Consider the following 13032-nt stretch of genomic DNA (forward strand, 5'->3'; position numbering starts at 1 on the left):
TTATACTGAGTCTTAACCACTGTTTCTTCCTGTAGCCTTGTGATCTTGTCAATTTTCTGCTAAAGTAAAAGGCTGAACACTAACCTAGACATTATGACATAGTTTGGATCATGACTAAAGGTAGCATTTAATGTAGGCAGTGCAAGTTCTAAAATGCTGTTTAAAAACTGACAGCTGGACTGAGTCACACACATGCATTATTTACATTTCTGTGATACAAGTCCAGTCATATATAGTAAAACTTATTTTGAAACCTACATTTTATGAGACAATTTTTTTTCTGTCTCTCAAGTTGGTTGAGACTGAGCAGTGGAAAAGTATGTCTATTTTAATGCAAAAATGTTTTTCTTTTCTGTAACAAAGTTGAATTGTTTACAACTGAAAAAATGACTTGAGTTGGTTATGTACTAAAAATGTTTGTTTTTCAAGCTTTGATACACTTGCATTGATTGTGATTAGAAGACTTTGGGTAACAATGATCTTTGCTGTCAACATCAGTTTCCCTTACTAGAATTCTATTGGTGAATCAGGTATCCAAGAGATAAGTGACTAAGAACAGTGAAAATATGTACTGCAAGACATATCTTAAGCTATTCAGCATTAACTAAAACATAACAGTTCCAACTGTTAGCACTGTTACAATGACCTGGAATGTTCATTCTTGTGATGATCAAATAGAACACACTTATCTTGTAATTCATCTAAATGTCAAAATTGATGACTTATTAATATCAGCAGTTATAAATAATCCTAATGTTCACAGAAATGTTAGTCAATGTAATAGCAGTAACGGAAAGAAATACATAATCAGTTTATAGTTCAATCAAGATACCACCAAGATTGCATATTCAAACACATTAAACTACAAGTGGAATCCTAAGGGAATATTGATAGGAGTACTAACCATTTTAACATCTATGCCAGGTATTTTACTAGTTGGATAAAAACTAAATAATACTATATGAAATGCTTTGAATAATACAAATAATGAAAAAGGCGTTACTATACAATTCTAGACTTGATTATCAGTGAGCCTTGAGGAATTGACGGACTGCGAGCATGGTTGTATACAAACAAATTTCATTTTTGAAATTAAATTATTGTAATGCTATGTGATGGAATGTATAAAATGTCAAACAAATTACATCAATTGTATAGCAATAACTGAAGATTGTACTAGTAGGAACTGGTTACCCAAAATGAAACAATTTACAAATTTTGTGTCAACATGAAGATATGTAAGGTGTTCCAACTTCATATACAGAGATAATGCATGTAATCAAATTTAACACAAGTCCTTTACATGTCTAGGTCTTTTTAATGTAGGTTTACATATTTACAGAGTACTTTGGGGTTTGTACGTCATAAAAGAGAGTGGTATCTTGGAGGTAAATAGAATATTAGTAAAATTAAATACTGACATACTTTGCAATTTCAGACTTTAAGTTATTTAGAAAATATATTTGAGCACTAAAATTATGATTTCATCAACTTTATGATTCTTAATCTTGTAAGCTTACAATAGTTGGATAAATAATTAAATCATATCCTTTTCCTGCCTCTGTTATAACAGGTTTTAACTTATATTGGATAAGATATGCTTTAGATAAAACAGGAATCAGACTGCACACTAGTAGTGAATATAGCTGAATTGGGAAAACATTATTGTCCATCCTTAAAATATAATTTTATGTTTCTATATATATAACATCTACATACTATCACAGGATAGTTCATAGTCATAATACTGCGTTGGCAAAATTTCAAAGTTGATGTTAACCTAAAGAATTATTATGGTTTACCACACATGTATACAGGAGGAAAAAATGACTGTTGAGTTAAAGCTAGATAAAACACATTTGAATGCAGAAGACTGATTTCATAAGATTTAGCATTAATTACTACAATGTTGTTGTTCGTCTTTCGGCTTTTCCCGGTAAGGGGTCGCCACAGCGAAACTCCGGTCCACTAATGATTGGCAGTAGATTTTTTACGAAATGCCGAGGTGCCAGCTCGACGCCCAACCTTCAATGAAGGCACGGCCATTTACACACACATGTTTTCGAACGCTACCCAACCGCTGGGAGGACATGCAGACTCCACACAGAAGGCACTCCCAAGCCCAGCAGAGAATCGAACAGGAGAACCTCTTGCTGTGAGGTAACAACGCTACCGCCGTACCACCGCATATTTAATTCATTTCATATGAAAGGAGAGAGTTTCATACAGAAGAAAATACTCCTTTTTCTATAGTCAACAATCCTCTTCTATCAGGTCAAAATACACAAGTAACATTGAAGACTGATGACTATGATGAATAATCTACTTGTGCATATTAATGGTGAACCTTTATATTCTATTTCAAGTTTTAAGAAGACATTACAACATATCTCCCATAACTTGACTAGACACTGTTCGAAGTTTTACTTATATTTTTCATATTTTTATACAATTTAGTAGACTTAAGTAGTTTAATACTTTTAACAATGTATGTGTTCACTCCTGTTAAATCTGTCTCTAAACTGATGCTCTAACTTACACTTGTTAGGAGAGTTAGAAATAGATTGAAATTGATCACAAATAATGAAGATTTTTCACATATATTGTTAAATTGTTATGACAATACTAATAATATGTTTAAAGTTGATTAATAACAAAGAATTAATGTTCACACACATTTTGAAATGTTTGAACTTAACATGTCATTGTAAAATATTAATCTTGCTTATAATTTGATAAATAGAATATTTGATTATCTAATTATTATAGATGACAAATATATATCTATATATATATTATCACAACTTTGAATTAACAATGAAAATTATTTTAATAGAACTTTAAAAATCATAATTTTATTCTCATCACCATCTAAATTCTAATCATAAAAATAGAACTGTTGAGCTGAGATAATTCTGTTTCTCTTGACAGAGAGAGAGAGAGAGAGAGACCTAGATGGAATTTTATTTCATTTTATAAAGTTTGACATAATTTATTCCATTTTGGTGTCTGCATTTAAAACTCGAGAGTTTGTAGTTAAAAATTGATTTTTTTTTGTTATATTGCCAAAAAACAAAAAAATTTACTAGTGATATATATGTTATCCTTACTGATATAATACAAAACAACATTCATAAGAAAAATACAGTCTCTGTTAGATAAATTTTAAATATTTATCAACCAATATTAACAGACTAAATAATGGTTGTAACAGAATTAGTTTTTACAAATACTTAAAATTATTTTCTCCAGAAGTCGTATTTGTCCAAGAAACATTTAACAGCAACAGATATTACCAGAATAAATAGACAACACAAAATGACAGCCAGTTCTCATTGTAATCAAAAGAGTAGAGGATTAGCTATATTATGGAAGACTTCATTACCCCAGCCACAAATTCTAAGTACTTATAATGATGATAAAGGAATGCTTTTGTTTAGTTAATATTTTAGCAAATATAATTATAGGTTCATAGATTCATAAATTAGTACTAGGCTAATTGCCCTTGTGGACCATTTTAAGCCTAGACAATTACCATATGTGAGAATCAAACCCTGCACCTTGTATCTGCAAGGCAAACATCTCAACCATTATACCAACTTCCCACCCCTTTATTCTCTAATAAATATATACTGGATTCTAGTGTTAGGAGTTAAAACTGCCAAGACTGATTTAGATTTGATTTTGAAACATGCAAAAGGAAGCCTTATTATCGCTGGGGATTTTAATTGTATATTACATGAAAAGGACTCTAATACAAGGGGAAAAAGAAGATCATTGTCTACTAAGATATTACTAAATTTTATCAATATACTAAATATTAAAGACACTAATCTTCTGATTACAGATTCTCTTTGTTTTACTCACTTTTCAAATAGCTATGGTACCCAATCTACAACTGATAGAATTTTGGTCTCAAGTGATTTAGTCTCAAAATTAAATTAAAAATAATTTCATGTCCTATATCATATCATAATGCCATAACATTTGAACTTATTATGAATTTTAATAACAGCATTCATATTAAAAGAATTCCATCTTACATCACCATTTTGAAAGATTTTAAAGAATGTTATCAAAAGATTAACACTTATTTAGAATTTAGTAACACACCTGAAATTTCAGAAGCTTACATATGGGATGCTCTTAAATCATATTTATATGGAAAAATTACAAATTGGTATTCAATAAAAAAAGAAACAATGGGATACAGATTTAAAAGAATTACAAGAAAAAATTGATAGAGATTCTCAAATTAATAATAAACTAGAAAAAAATAGTGAATTACAAAGCAAATATCTAGAAATACTAAACATTAACATGGAAACAATAAAATTAATAAATTATTCTATAAATTCAAAATCATTACGTAAAGTAGCCTCTAGAACTAAAATGATAAAAACAAACCATATAAAGGAAATACATAGTTCAGCAGAAAAGAAAAAAGTCACAACAATAAAGGATATATTTAAAGACTTCGGAATGCATTTTAAAAAAAATCAATGAAAATAATCCTAGTATAGACTCAATAGAAGCCATGAAATAATTTATTAACAAATACACTAAAAATAAATTAACAGAACATCTGAAAATAACTAACAAATCTATAAGCATGAATGAGCTTATTAACCAAATATCAAAATTGAAAGCCTATAAAGCACCAGGTAACAATAAGATAATTTCACAGCTTTTTAAAATACTGCCAAAAAAGGTTGTCTAAATCTTACTTCATACCTTTCAATCAGTTAAGATTTAAGAATAACCTCACCCTTTTGGAAATATACACTCCTATCCCCCAGTACTAAAATCAGACAAAAATCCATCAGAATGCATCTCAAATAGACCAATATCCTTGCTAAATGTTGATTATAAATTCTTTATGTCCATTATTGCAAATAGATTTCAACAATTTTTACCATACCCAATTAATAATGACCAGTCTTCATAAGGAATATAAATACTTATGACAACATAAAAAGAATATTAACTATAATTGGTTATGTTAATAATATGAAGGAACATTTAAAATTAGTAAGCATGGACATCAATTGTGCTTTCGACACTGTTAATTGGGATTATCTGCTATTAGTTTTACAAGAATGTAATTTTCCACCAGATTTTCAACATCTCATTAAAAATCTATATGATAAATCATTAGCTTATATAAAAATAGGTTCAAACAACCAATACCTTTTTCTAAAGGTAAAAAACAAGGATGTCCCTTGTCGCCACTATTATTCACTTTAATTATGGGACCTTTCACAAATTACATAAGAAAGAATTCTGAAATTAAAGGAATTCAATTTGGACATAATTTAAACTCGAAATTACTATTATCTGCAGACGATATATTATTGACACTAAAAATAACACATTCTCTTAGTATTCTTTTTAAAATTATTAAAAGCTTTCAGTCTATACCTGGGTTAAAATTTAATGAAGATAAGAAACATTTTATGTATCAGTTCCAATAATAATGTTGCAGAGGAATTTTCTAAACATTTAGCTAAGGATGGCAAATTAAAATATCCAGGTATAAAATTATCTAAGAACTTAAACGATATAGTCAGTGTAAATCACAATGAATGTATTGATACAATTAAAAATCTTATATCAAAATGGAATTCATATTTACAATGGAAGAGGGATTGTTGATCATAAAAATAACATTACCTAAATTATGCATAATACAATTAGCTCTACCAATTCCCAAACAATACATAAAAGAATTTAATTCACTAATACTTAAAATTACTTTGGTATCCTAACAGACCAAGAATTGCACTTAAACTTCATCAACATAGTTGGTGATATGGAGGAAAAAGTCTGCCAGACATAGAATTATATTCTATCAGCTATCATCAAAACAATTATCTTATGGATGAATAAAAACTATTCTGCTAAATGGCAAGATATACAAGAATATTTAATATTAAAGAAAACCATAGCGTCATAGCTATGTATCTCTAAAGATGTATTTTAATGATTTTTATGAGCATATATACACCATGGTTATTCCGATACTTATACATACAGTTTTTATAAAACAGACAACAGTTTTTACTTTTCATTTAGAGTTTTGTTTTTGTTCATCTGTTCTAGTGTTTAATCACCCATTTTATTTAGTTTGTCTGCATATACATCTTCGGCAATACTATTTAATGTGGCAATGTGTGTTTAAGTTCCATAATGAATTTTGATTGCTGCAATATAAATTTTAATTAATTAATTGATTGTTAGAAGGTTTTTCCCGCGCATTGCTGTATTTAAGAACTTTGTACTTTGTTTATTGTCATCTGATGAAGCGTAGGGCACACTACGCGAAAGCGCTTATTCTTTTTTACATTTTTATGTGTTGAACTATTAAATGCTTTTGGATTTTACTTGGGATTCGTGAGCTTTTTTGGAAGACAATCGTGGCTAGATCTCCTGTTCATGTTTTGTTCCATTTGCTTCCTGTGTTTGATGGGAGATCCATTTAGCGGTATAGCTGCATTTATTTCTCATTAAAGAAAACCAATTAAACTTTAATTGCTATAATAAAATATACAATAATAGTTTTCTCTGGTTACTAAAAGATCATATTACTGCACATCAAAAAAATTAAATACACATTACAACAATCTCCAACTTCAAAAGTCTTGTCTATAGGATACCTGAATATGCAGCATGGATAATTTTAGTTTTTCCAATAGCATATACACAAAATAACATTATTGCATTTAATACATTCTCAATTAACAAATTTAAAGAAAAGCAATGAACTTTTTGGTTTCAAATCATGGACAAAAAAAAAAAAAAATCAATCAGTTAGATTACATTTTAAGGAAATATAATTTAGACACTGAAATGTAGCTTGATATACAAAATTGTAGATTTGCTATGGAAAGGAGAATATCATTAATGCATTCAACAATTAAAAAAGAGCTTCTCAATTTTATAGAATATTTGACATTATCAATGCATAAAGACCCCACCCTCCAGAAAAAGGATGCCTATCTAGAATTTACAAAATAGTCAAAACTAAAACAGAATTTGCTAATGAGATATTCTGGCTATATTTGTTAACTATCAATAATTATCACCCAAGTGATAGCAAGAAAAAAATGTTCTTACTTCTTCTTCACTAACCTCAACATCTTTAAGATGAAAATTATTTTCCTGGAGATTTTTAAACAAGGTATTCATTACTCCTCATAAAATACATATAAAAAAGGTAGTTGTTGGAGATGCAAATTAGATGTTGTGGTGAACTGGCAACATATGGTTTATGACTGTGATATAATTAAACCTTTTTAGAGTGATGTTGACATTTTCTTACAGGCTTTATTTACCGATAATTTCAGACTAAGCAAATCATTAATTTTGTTCAATGTACCAGTACATAACTGTGTTAAAATAGTAGACTACTTGCTTGGACTCTTCTTACAATAGCAAGAAAAGTTAAAACAAAAAATTGGAAAAGCATAACCACACCAACTATGAAGGAATTCTACAATACTACAATCGAAACATGCCAGATGGAGATATTAACAATTAAAGGGAAAACCACTAGAATAACTACATCATTAACTTCATGGATGAAACTTAAAAAATGTATTAAACAAATGGACATTTAATCATATATAATAAAAATAGTTCTTAAACGTGATTTGTTTTAATTTTGACTTGTAGACCACCTTGTACATAATTGCTATGTTGATTTTTTATTATTTATTGTTGATGTTATTTCACGTTAATGCAATTTCTATATAAAACTGATGTAATATATTGATCATTAAACTTAATTAATATGCCTTATAACAAAGAAAATCCAAGTTGAGGATTTCACCACACCTCTTCAAAATAAGGGACTGCATCTGGAAAATAACAGAAATGCATTCTTTCGCTTCCATAGATACAATTCTATTTAACTACTTCATCACAAATGTGTCAATGCAATTAAAAAATATTCAGAATCGGCTGTTAAACATGAAACTTGGGACACAGGGATATCTATATACTTTAGCTGCATACTACTGAATTTATAACACTGGATTTGCTGTTCTTACATTCTACTGTAAACATGAAAAAAAAACAGAAAGATCTCACCTCAATCACTGCTCCAACACCAGCAGGTATAAGTACCAGCAAACTTGTCTGTTCATCCCACAGAAAAAGGAATATCACTACCGTACTGAAACAACGCCAAAGCACTAAAAAAAGGAAAAAAAAGTCAATGCTGAAAAACAAGGTGACCATCAACTGAATATAGACCCATGTTTTTTGGGACTTGTATCATAAAAGCAAAAATGTGATTAAGCTTATCAAAATAGTCAATCCCTTGATTCCCAATGCTGGGCAATGCTGCATAAAATGAACTGTGACACTATATCAGCTATAGCTTACGCTAACATCGGAGTATTTCATGATGTAGTATATTTTTGGATGCATTAATTTCTGGGGAGACTTGCAGACTACCTTATTCCAGTTTCTCTACACCCTACTGCCTCCAACAGAATCAAAAAATTCCTGCCTTACCATTACATTTACTGATTAACTGAAGTTATATTGCTGCCAGGAAATGGGGAGGGCATAAACTGCTTTCTTTTTAAAAAGGTGGAAATGCATTTAAATTTTTAATACCTGAAATGACCCAGACTAACAGGTTGGTGAATTTTAGTAAAACAAAACAACACTGACCAAAATGAGTAATCAGTGCTTTGAAAGTAGTACTATGGACAAAGGAAAATGATGGCACTCTTAAGGAGGCAAAACACTAACTTTATCATGAAAACAAGAGCCATTTTAGTGCAAGTGGCTGCCTTACTTCAATAAATTATAAGCTGTTGGGCACTTTGGTAAAATGTACTTCAATTTGGAAGGAGACAAAGTAGTATTTATAATGCAGTCTCTTGATAGCAAGTAGTTTAGCAAACTGTTAAATAATATTAAAAATACCAGAACTAAATATCGATACACTATGTACAGTGTTGCCTTTTTACACCTCCCATGTAAAATGTATACATACAAAGTGTAATATTCCCTAATACTACACATTACACAATTAATAACTGTTGATATTACCTCTATGTAGCTTTGTCTCCGCCACAAGAAACACAACTTTAAATAATCTATGTAGCTTTGTCTCCCCATGAAAAATACATTAAATAATCTAACAGTCCCTAATTCTTACACTAGTCATTAAATGCGGAGGTCGTGTTTGCCTCACATACAGAATTCACAGTTTCAAATACTTGTCTTTGAAGGGACACCCTTATTTTGGAAAAAAAAAATTTAATTTCTATATATCCACTTACAAATTTTTTTGTGGACAATCCTGTAAAGAAATGTCTGCTACACTAGAAGAAAGATGAACAGAAAAATCTACTTTAAATGTGGAGCTGATTTGATCACCGTCAATGAACTCTCTATTTCCACATTAACACTACATACTCTAGTCACTCATAGTAAAATTTTTTTTCTAACGTCATCTCATAACACCACCATCAGTGTTTGTTTTTTTTAACTTTTGCCTTACAGCAAATAATACACGGTCCACCTACTTTTATTATAAGTCAGTCTGTGATGGGAATCTTTTAGAATTAAAGAAAGTAATGCTGTAATAATCACCTTATAAAGTAGAAATGTGAATAAATTATTATACCAACTAATCAGAACATGTGGGTATTTCTTCATTTCACTATCAATGCTGTCAATAACAAATTTCCCAACAGTTCTGCCCGGTTTTAACTACAGTCCCCACCATTAATGCAACAAACTTTACCAATGCTGGTTTCCTATAGTAATTTCTTTAAACTGAAGTAGGCTAATCCTAACTCAGATCTTCAAAGACAGATCTGAACCTCTGAAGGTGATCTGCACCACAGAAACTATTGGTTAAGTGTGGCCTGGGGACTAATGATAGTGAACTTTGTAAGATGCCTAAAAGCAAACACAGGCTATATTTAATAATGTAAACCAAAAGTAAACAAGAAAATGAATAAATGAATAATACAGGTGCTTGGTGAGTGGACTAACAGATACAAAAATACACACTTAAAATCATCTACTACTAAGGAGAGTACCTTAGTTAACTGTACTATCTTACTTAGAGAATGTATTTTACAAACTGTTAATCACAACATACTAGAAGCATCCCAAGCAATATCCCTAATGAATTCAAAAGGAAAGCAGAATGTCCAAGCAGCCCATTTAAGACAATCCTAGCAAATTCTGTGCTTCCCTGGGATTACGAATCCAGTGTGTATTGCTTAATTAACATGCATCTTGGGTAAAACATTCCCAAAAATATCTGTGATGTTGCTACTGCTCTTGCAGAATGCAGCTTCATCAACTACTCTTATGATATGCCACATTCTTATTTTTTAGAATCATCTGTTTACGGTTTGCAGGATTGTCTGATTTCCTTTTTTGAAGTTTTTATCTCACTTGGTTTTATATTTTTTTATAATTTTATTGCTTATTTTAATGACAGAGTATACGTTTTGGAATATATTAGTTAATGATTCTTAATTTTTTGTCCCTTGGAAAACTGAATTTGATTTGTTTTTACTTTTGTTTTTCTTTTTCCATTAATTTCTTTACACTTGTGCCCCCCCCCCCCACAACACACACACACCTACTCATGATATGCCACATTTTTATTTTTTAAATTATTAGTTTATGGTTTGCAGGATTGTCTCCTTTCCTTCTTTGACGTTTTTATCTCACTTGGTTTTAGATTTTTTTTTATAATTTTATTGCTTATATTAATGACTGGTTATACTTTTTAGTATATATTGTTTTTACTGATTCTTAATTTTTTTGTCCCTTGGAATACTGAATTTGAGTTGTTTTTATTTATTTATTTTTTGCTTTTTCCATTAATAGCTTTTACACTTGTGCCCCCCCCCACTCAAACACACACACACACACAGACACAGACACAGACACACTTTTTTTTTTTTTTAATTACTATATGCTGGAGGGTTGGTTCTCACTTGTTTACTTGGAGTTATATTTTGGGCTGGATTTATTTATTCATTTTTTGTACATTGGCATTTTCAGTATTCTCTCTGTGGGGGTTGTTCATTTCTCCTTTCTTTAGGATTCTGGTAATGTTTCTATTTAAAGTTTTTTTCTGGTCTTGCGGATTGGGGGTTGTTGATTTAATATTATGTGCACAGGGCTGATTTACAATATACTGCTATGACACACAAGTGTATGCTCTAACTCTGCTTTTGTAAGGGTTGGACATCTTCAATGTTTAATGCAGCAACCTATCAAGTTTGTCATGGTATTTAGTTGTGCAAGTCTGTTCCAGTCAAGAATATTGTTTTGACTTTACTTTTTTTAGGCCGACAACTAAAGCTCATTATAATATTGCAGTATAATTTGTTGTCAAATATAGCTTGTGGCTAGCTTTTCATGAGTCACTATGAGTTTACCTCATTACTATGCAAGTTTTTTCGATCTTGACTTATGACGTTGTTGTGTAAAAGTATGTACTGCTAAGGATAAGGTTGCTTTTTCAAAAGACAATCTGAAAAAATCTAGTTTGTAGACAAAAGCACTTATGACTCTGTCTCCGTCTGGTTCAACTTGTGAGACTTAGGATCCAACACTAGCCAATTCAAAAGCCTTTAGCCTGTTTGGGCTCCACCTCCCTTACTTATAACTTCCTGCTTCTACATCAACTCCCCAGATGGAGTTCATCCCATGAGCCAAAATTTGATGACATACCATATCCAAATGATCCATTTGCCTCCCATAAATGCAAGGAAAAACCCAGGGGAAATGCAAACTCAGGAAGAGTTGACTGAAGATCCGCCAGGGTCTATTCATCAGAGAGAAAAAGACTCAAAAAATCAGCAATAAAGTTAGGTGGAGGAGGGTGGGAAGGATGAACCAGACAGACTATATGAATATAGAAGTTATGTACTCACCATAACATTCCATCTGACTAGATACTTCATTTGTCTGCAACCTGTGGGATTCGGATCCGACCTCGGATCCGACCGGCAGCTTTCCAAGCTTCAAGATCCGAGCTCCTAGCTCCTCCCCCTACCCATGATCCCTTGCTACCAACCACATTACCTCAGATCGGTTATTTTGCCCTATAAGCTAAAGACGGAGAGAATTCTCCACAGGACAATATTTTACCGAGGTTCGGGGGATGGCAGGGGGGGGGTCGGTTGCAGACAAATGAAGTATCTACTCAGATGGAACGTTATGGTGAGTACATAACCTCTATAGCTGAAGTAGTTACTTCATTTGATCTGCAACCTGTGGGACAGAGTCCCCAGCTTACCTAAAGGCCCTGGGTGGTCCCTACGGAAGGATATTCCGAAGCACTGCGGAGCCAAAGGAAGCCCTACTTCTGGAGATCATGTCCAGTTTGTAATGAGAAATGAACGTATGGGAAGAGGACCAGGTAGCTGCTGAACAAATATCATCAATTGGAATTCTAGACCAAAACGCTGTTGAGGTAGCCACAGACCTGGTAGTGTGTGCCCGGATGGCAACCAGAGCTGGTCTCCCAATTGAAATGTATGCCTGTTTGATACATTGAGAAATCCAATTTGCTACTGTCACCTTAGAAATTGGTTTGCCCATGGCTGATTTAGCATAAGAAACAAACAACTGGTCTGACTTGCGGAAATCTTTAGTCCTGTGCAAGTAAAAATGCAGTTGCCTGTGTACATCCAATTTGTGCAATGTGTATTCACCTTTGTTTTGGAAGCTAGGAAAGAAAACAGGGAGGTTAATAGATTGATTAATGTTAGATTCTGTGGCTACCTTAGGAAGAAAGGAAGGATTAGTCCTGAGGGCAACCCTATCTTTGTGAAAAATAAGGTATGGATACTTAATGCACAAGGCTTGTAGCTCTGATACCCGCTTGGCAGAGGTAATTGCTACCAAGAAGGCTGTCTTCCAAGATAAGAACTTTAAGGGCACAGAGGCCGCAGGTTCGAAAGGTGGCCCTGTTAATGCTTGTAATACCAGGGTAAGATCCCATGGAGGCATAGTCGGTTTAATGGGAGGCTTCAA

General features: G+C 31.9%; 1 protein-coding gene across 2 annotated transcripts in view; it reads right to left on the minus strand.

The window, feature by feature from the left end:
• The window catches only part of CLPTM1L (CLPTM1 like), a 657087-nt gene that overhangs the window by 244352 nt on the left and 399703 nt on the right, over positions 1-13032 (minus strand). For both annotated transcript variants that reach the window (XM_044065147.1, XM_044065148.1), the window contains exon 9: positions 8092-8195. In XM_044065147.1, the coding sequence (XP_043921082.1) occupies positions 8092-8195 (104 nt within the window). The remainder of the gene's footprint in view (positions 1-8091; positions 8196-13032) is intronic.

Source organism: Protopterus annectens, chromosome 3.part0 (assembly GCF_019279795.1).
Source record: "Protopterus annectens isolate FY-2018-M chromosome 3.part0, PAN1.0, whole genome shotgun sequence".
NCBI classification, from domain to species: Eukaryota; Metazoa; Chordata; order Ceratodontiformes; family Protopteridae; genus Protopterus; species Protopterus annectens.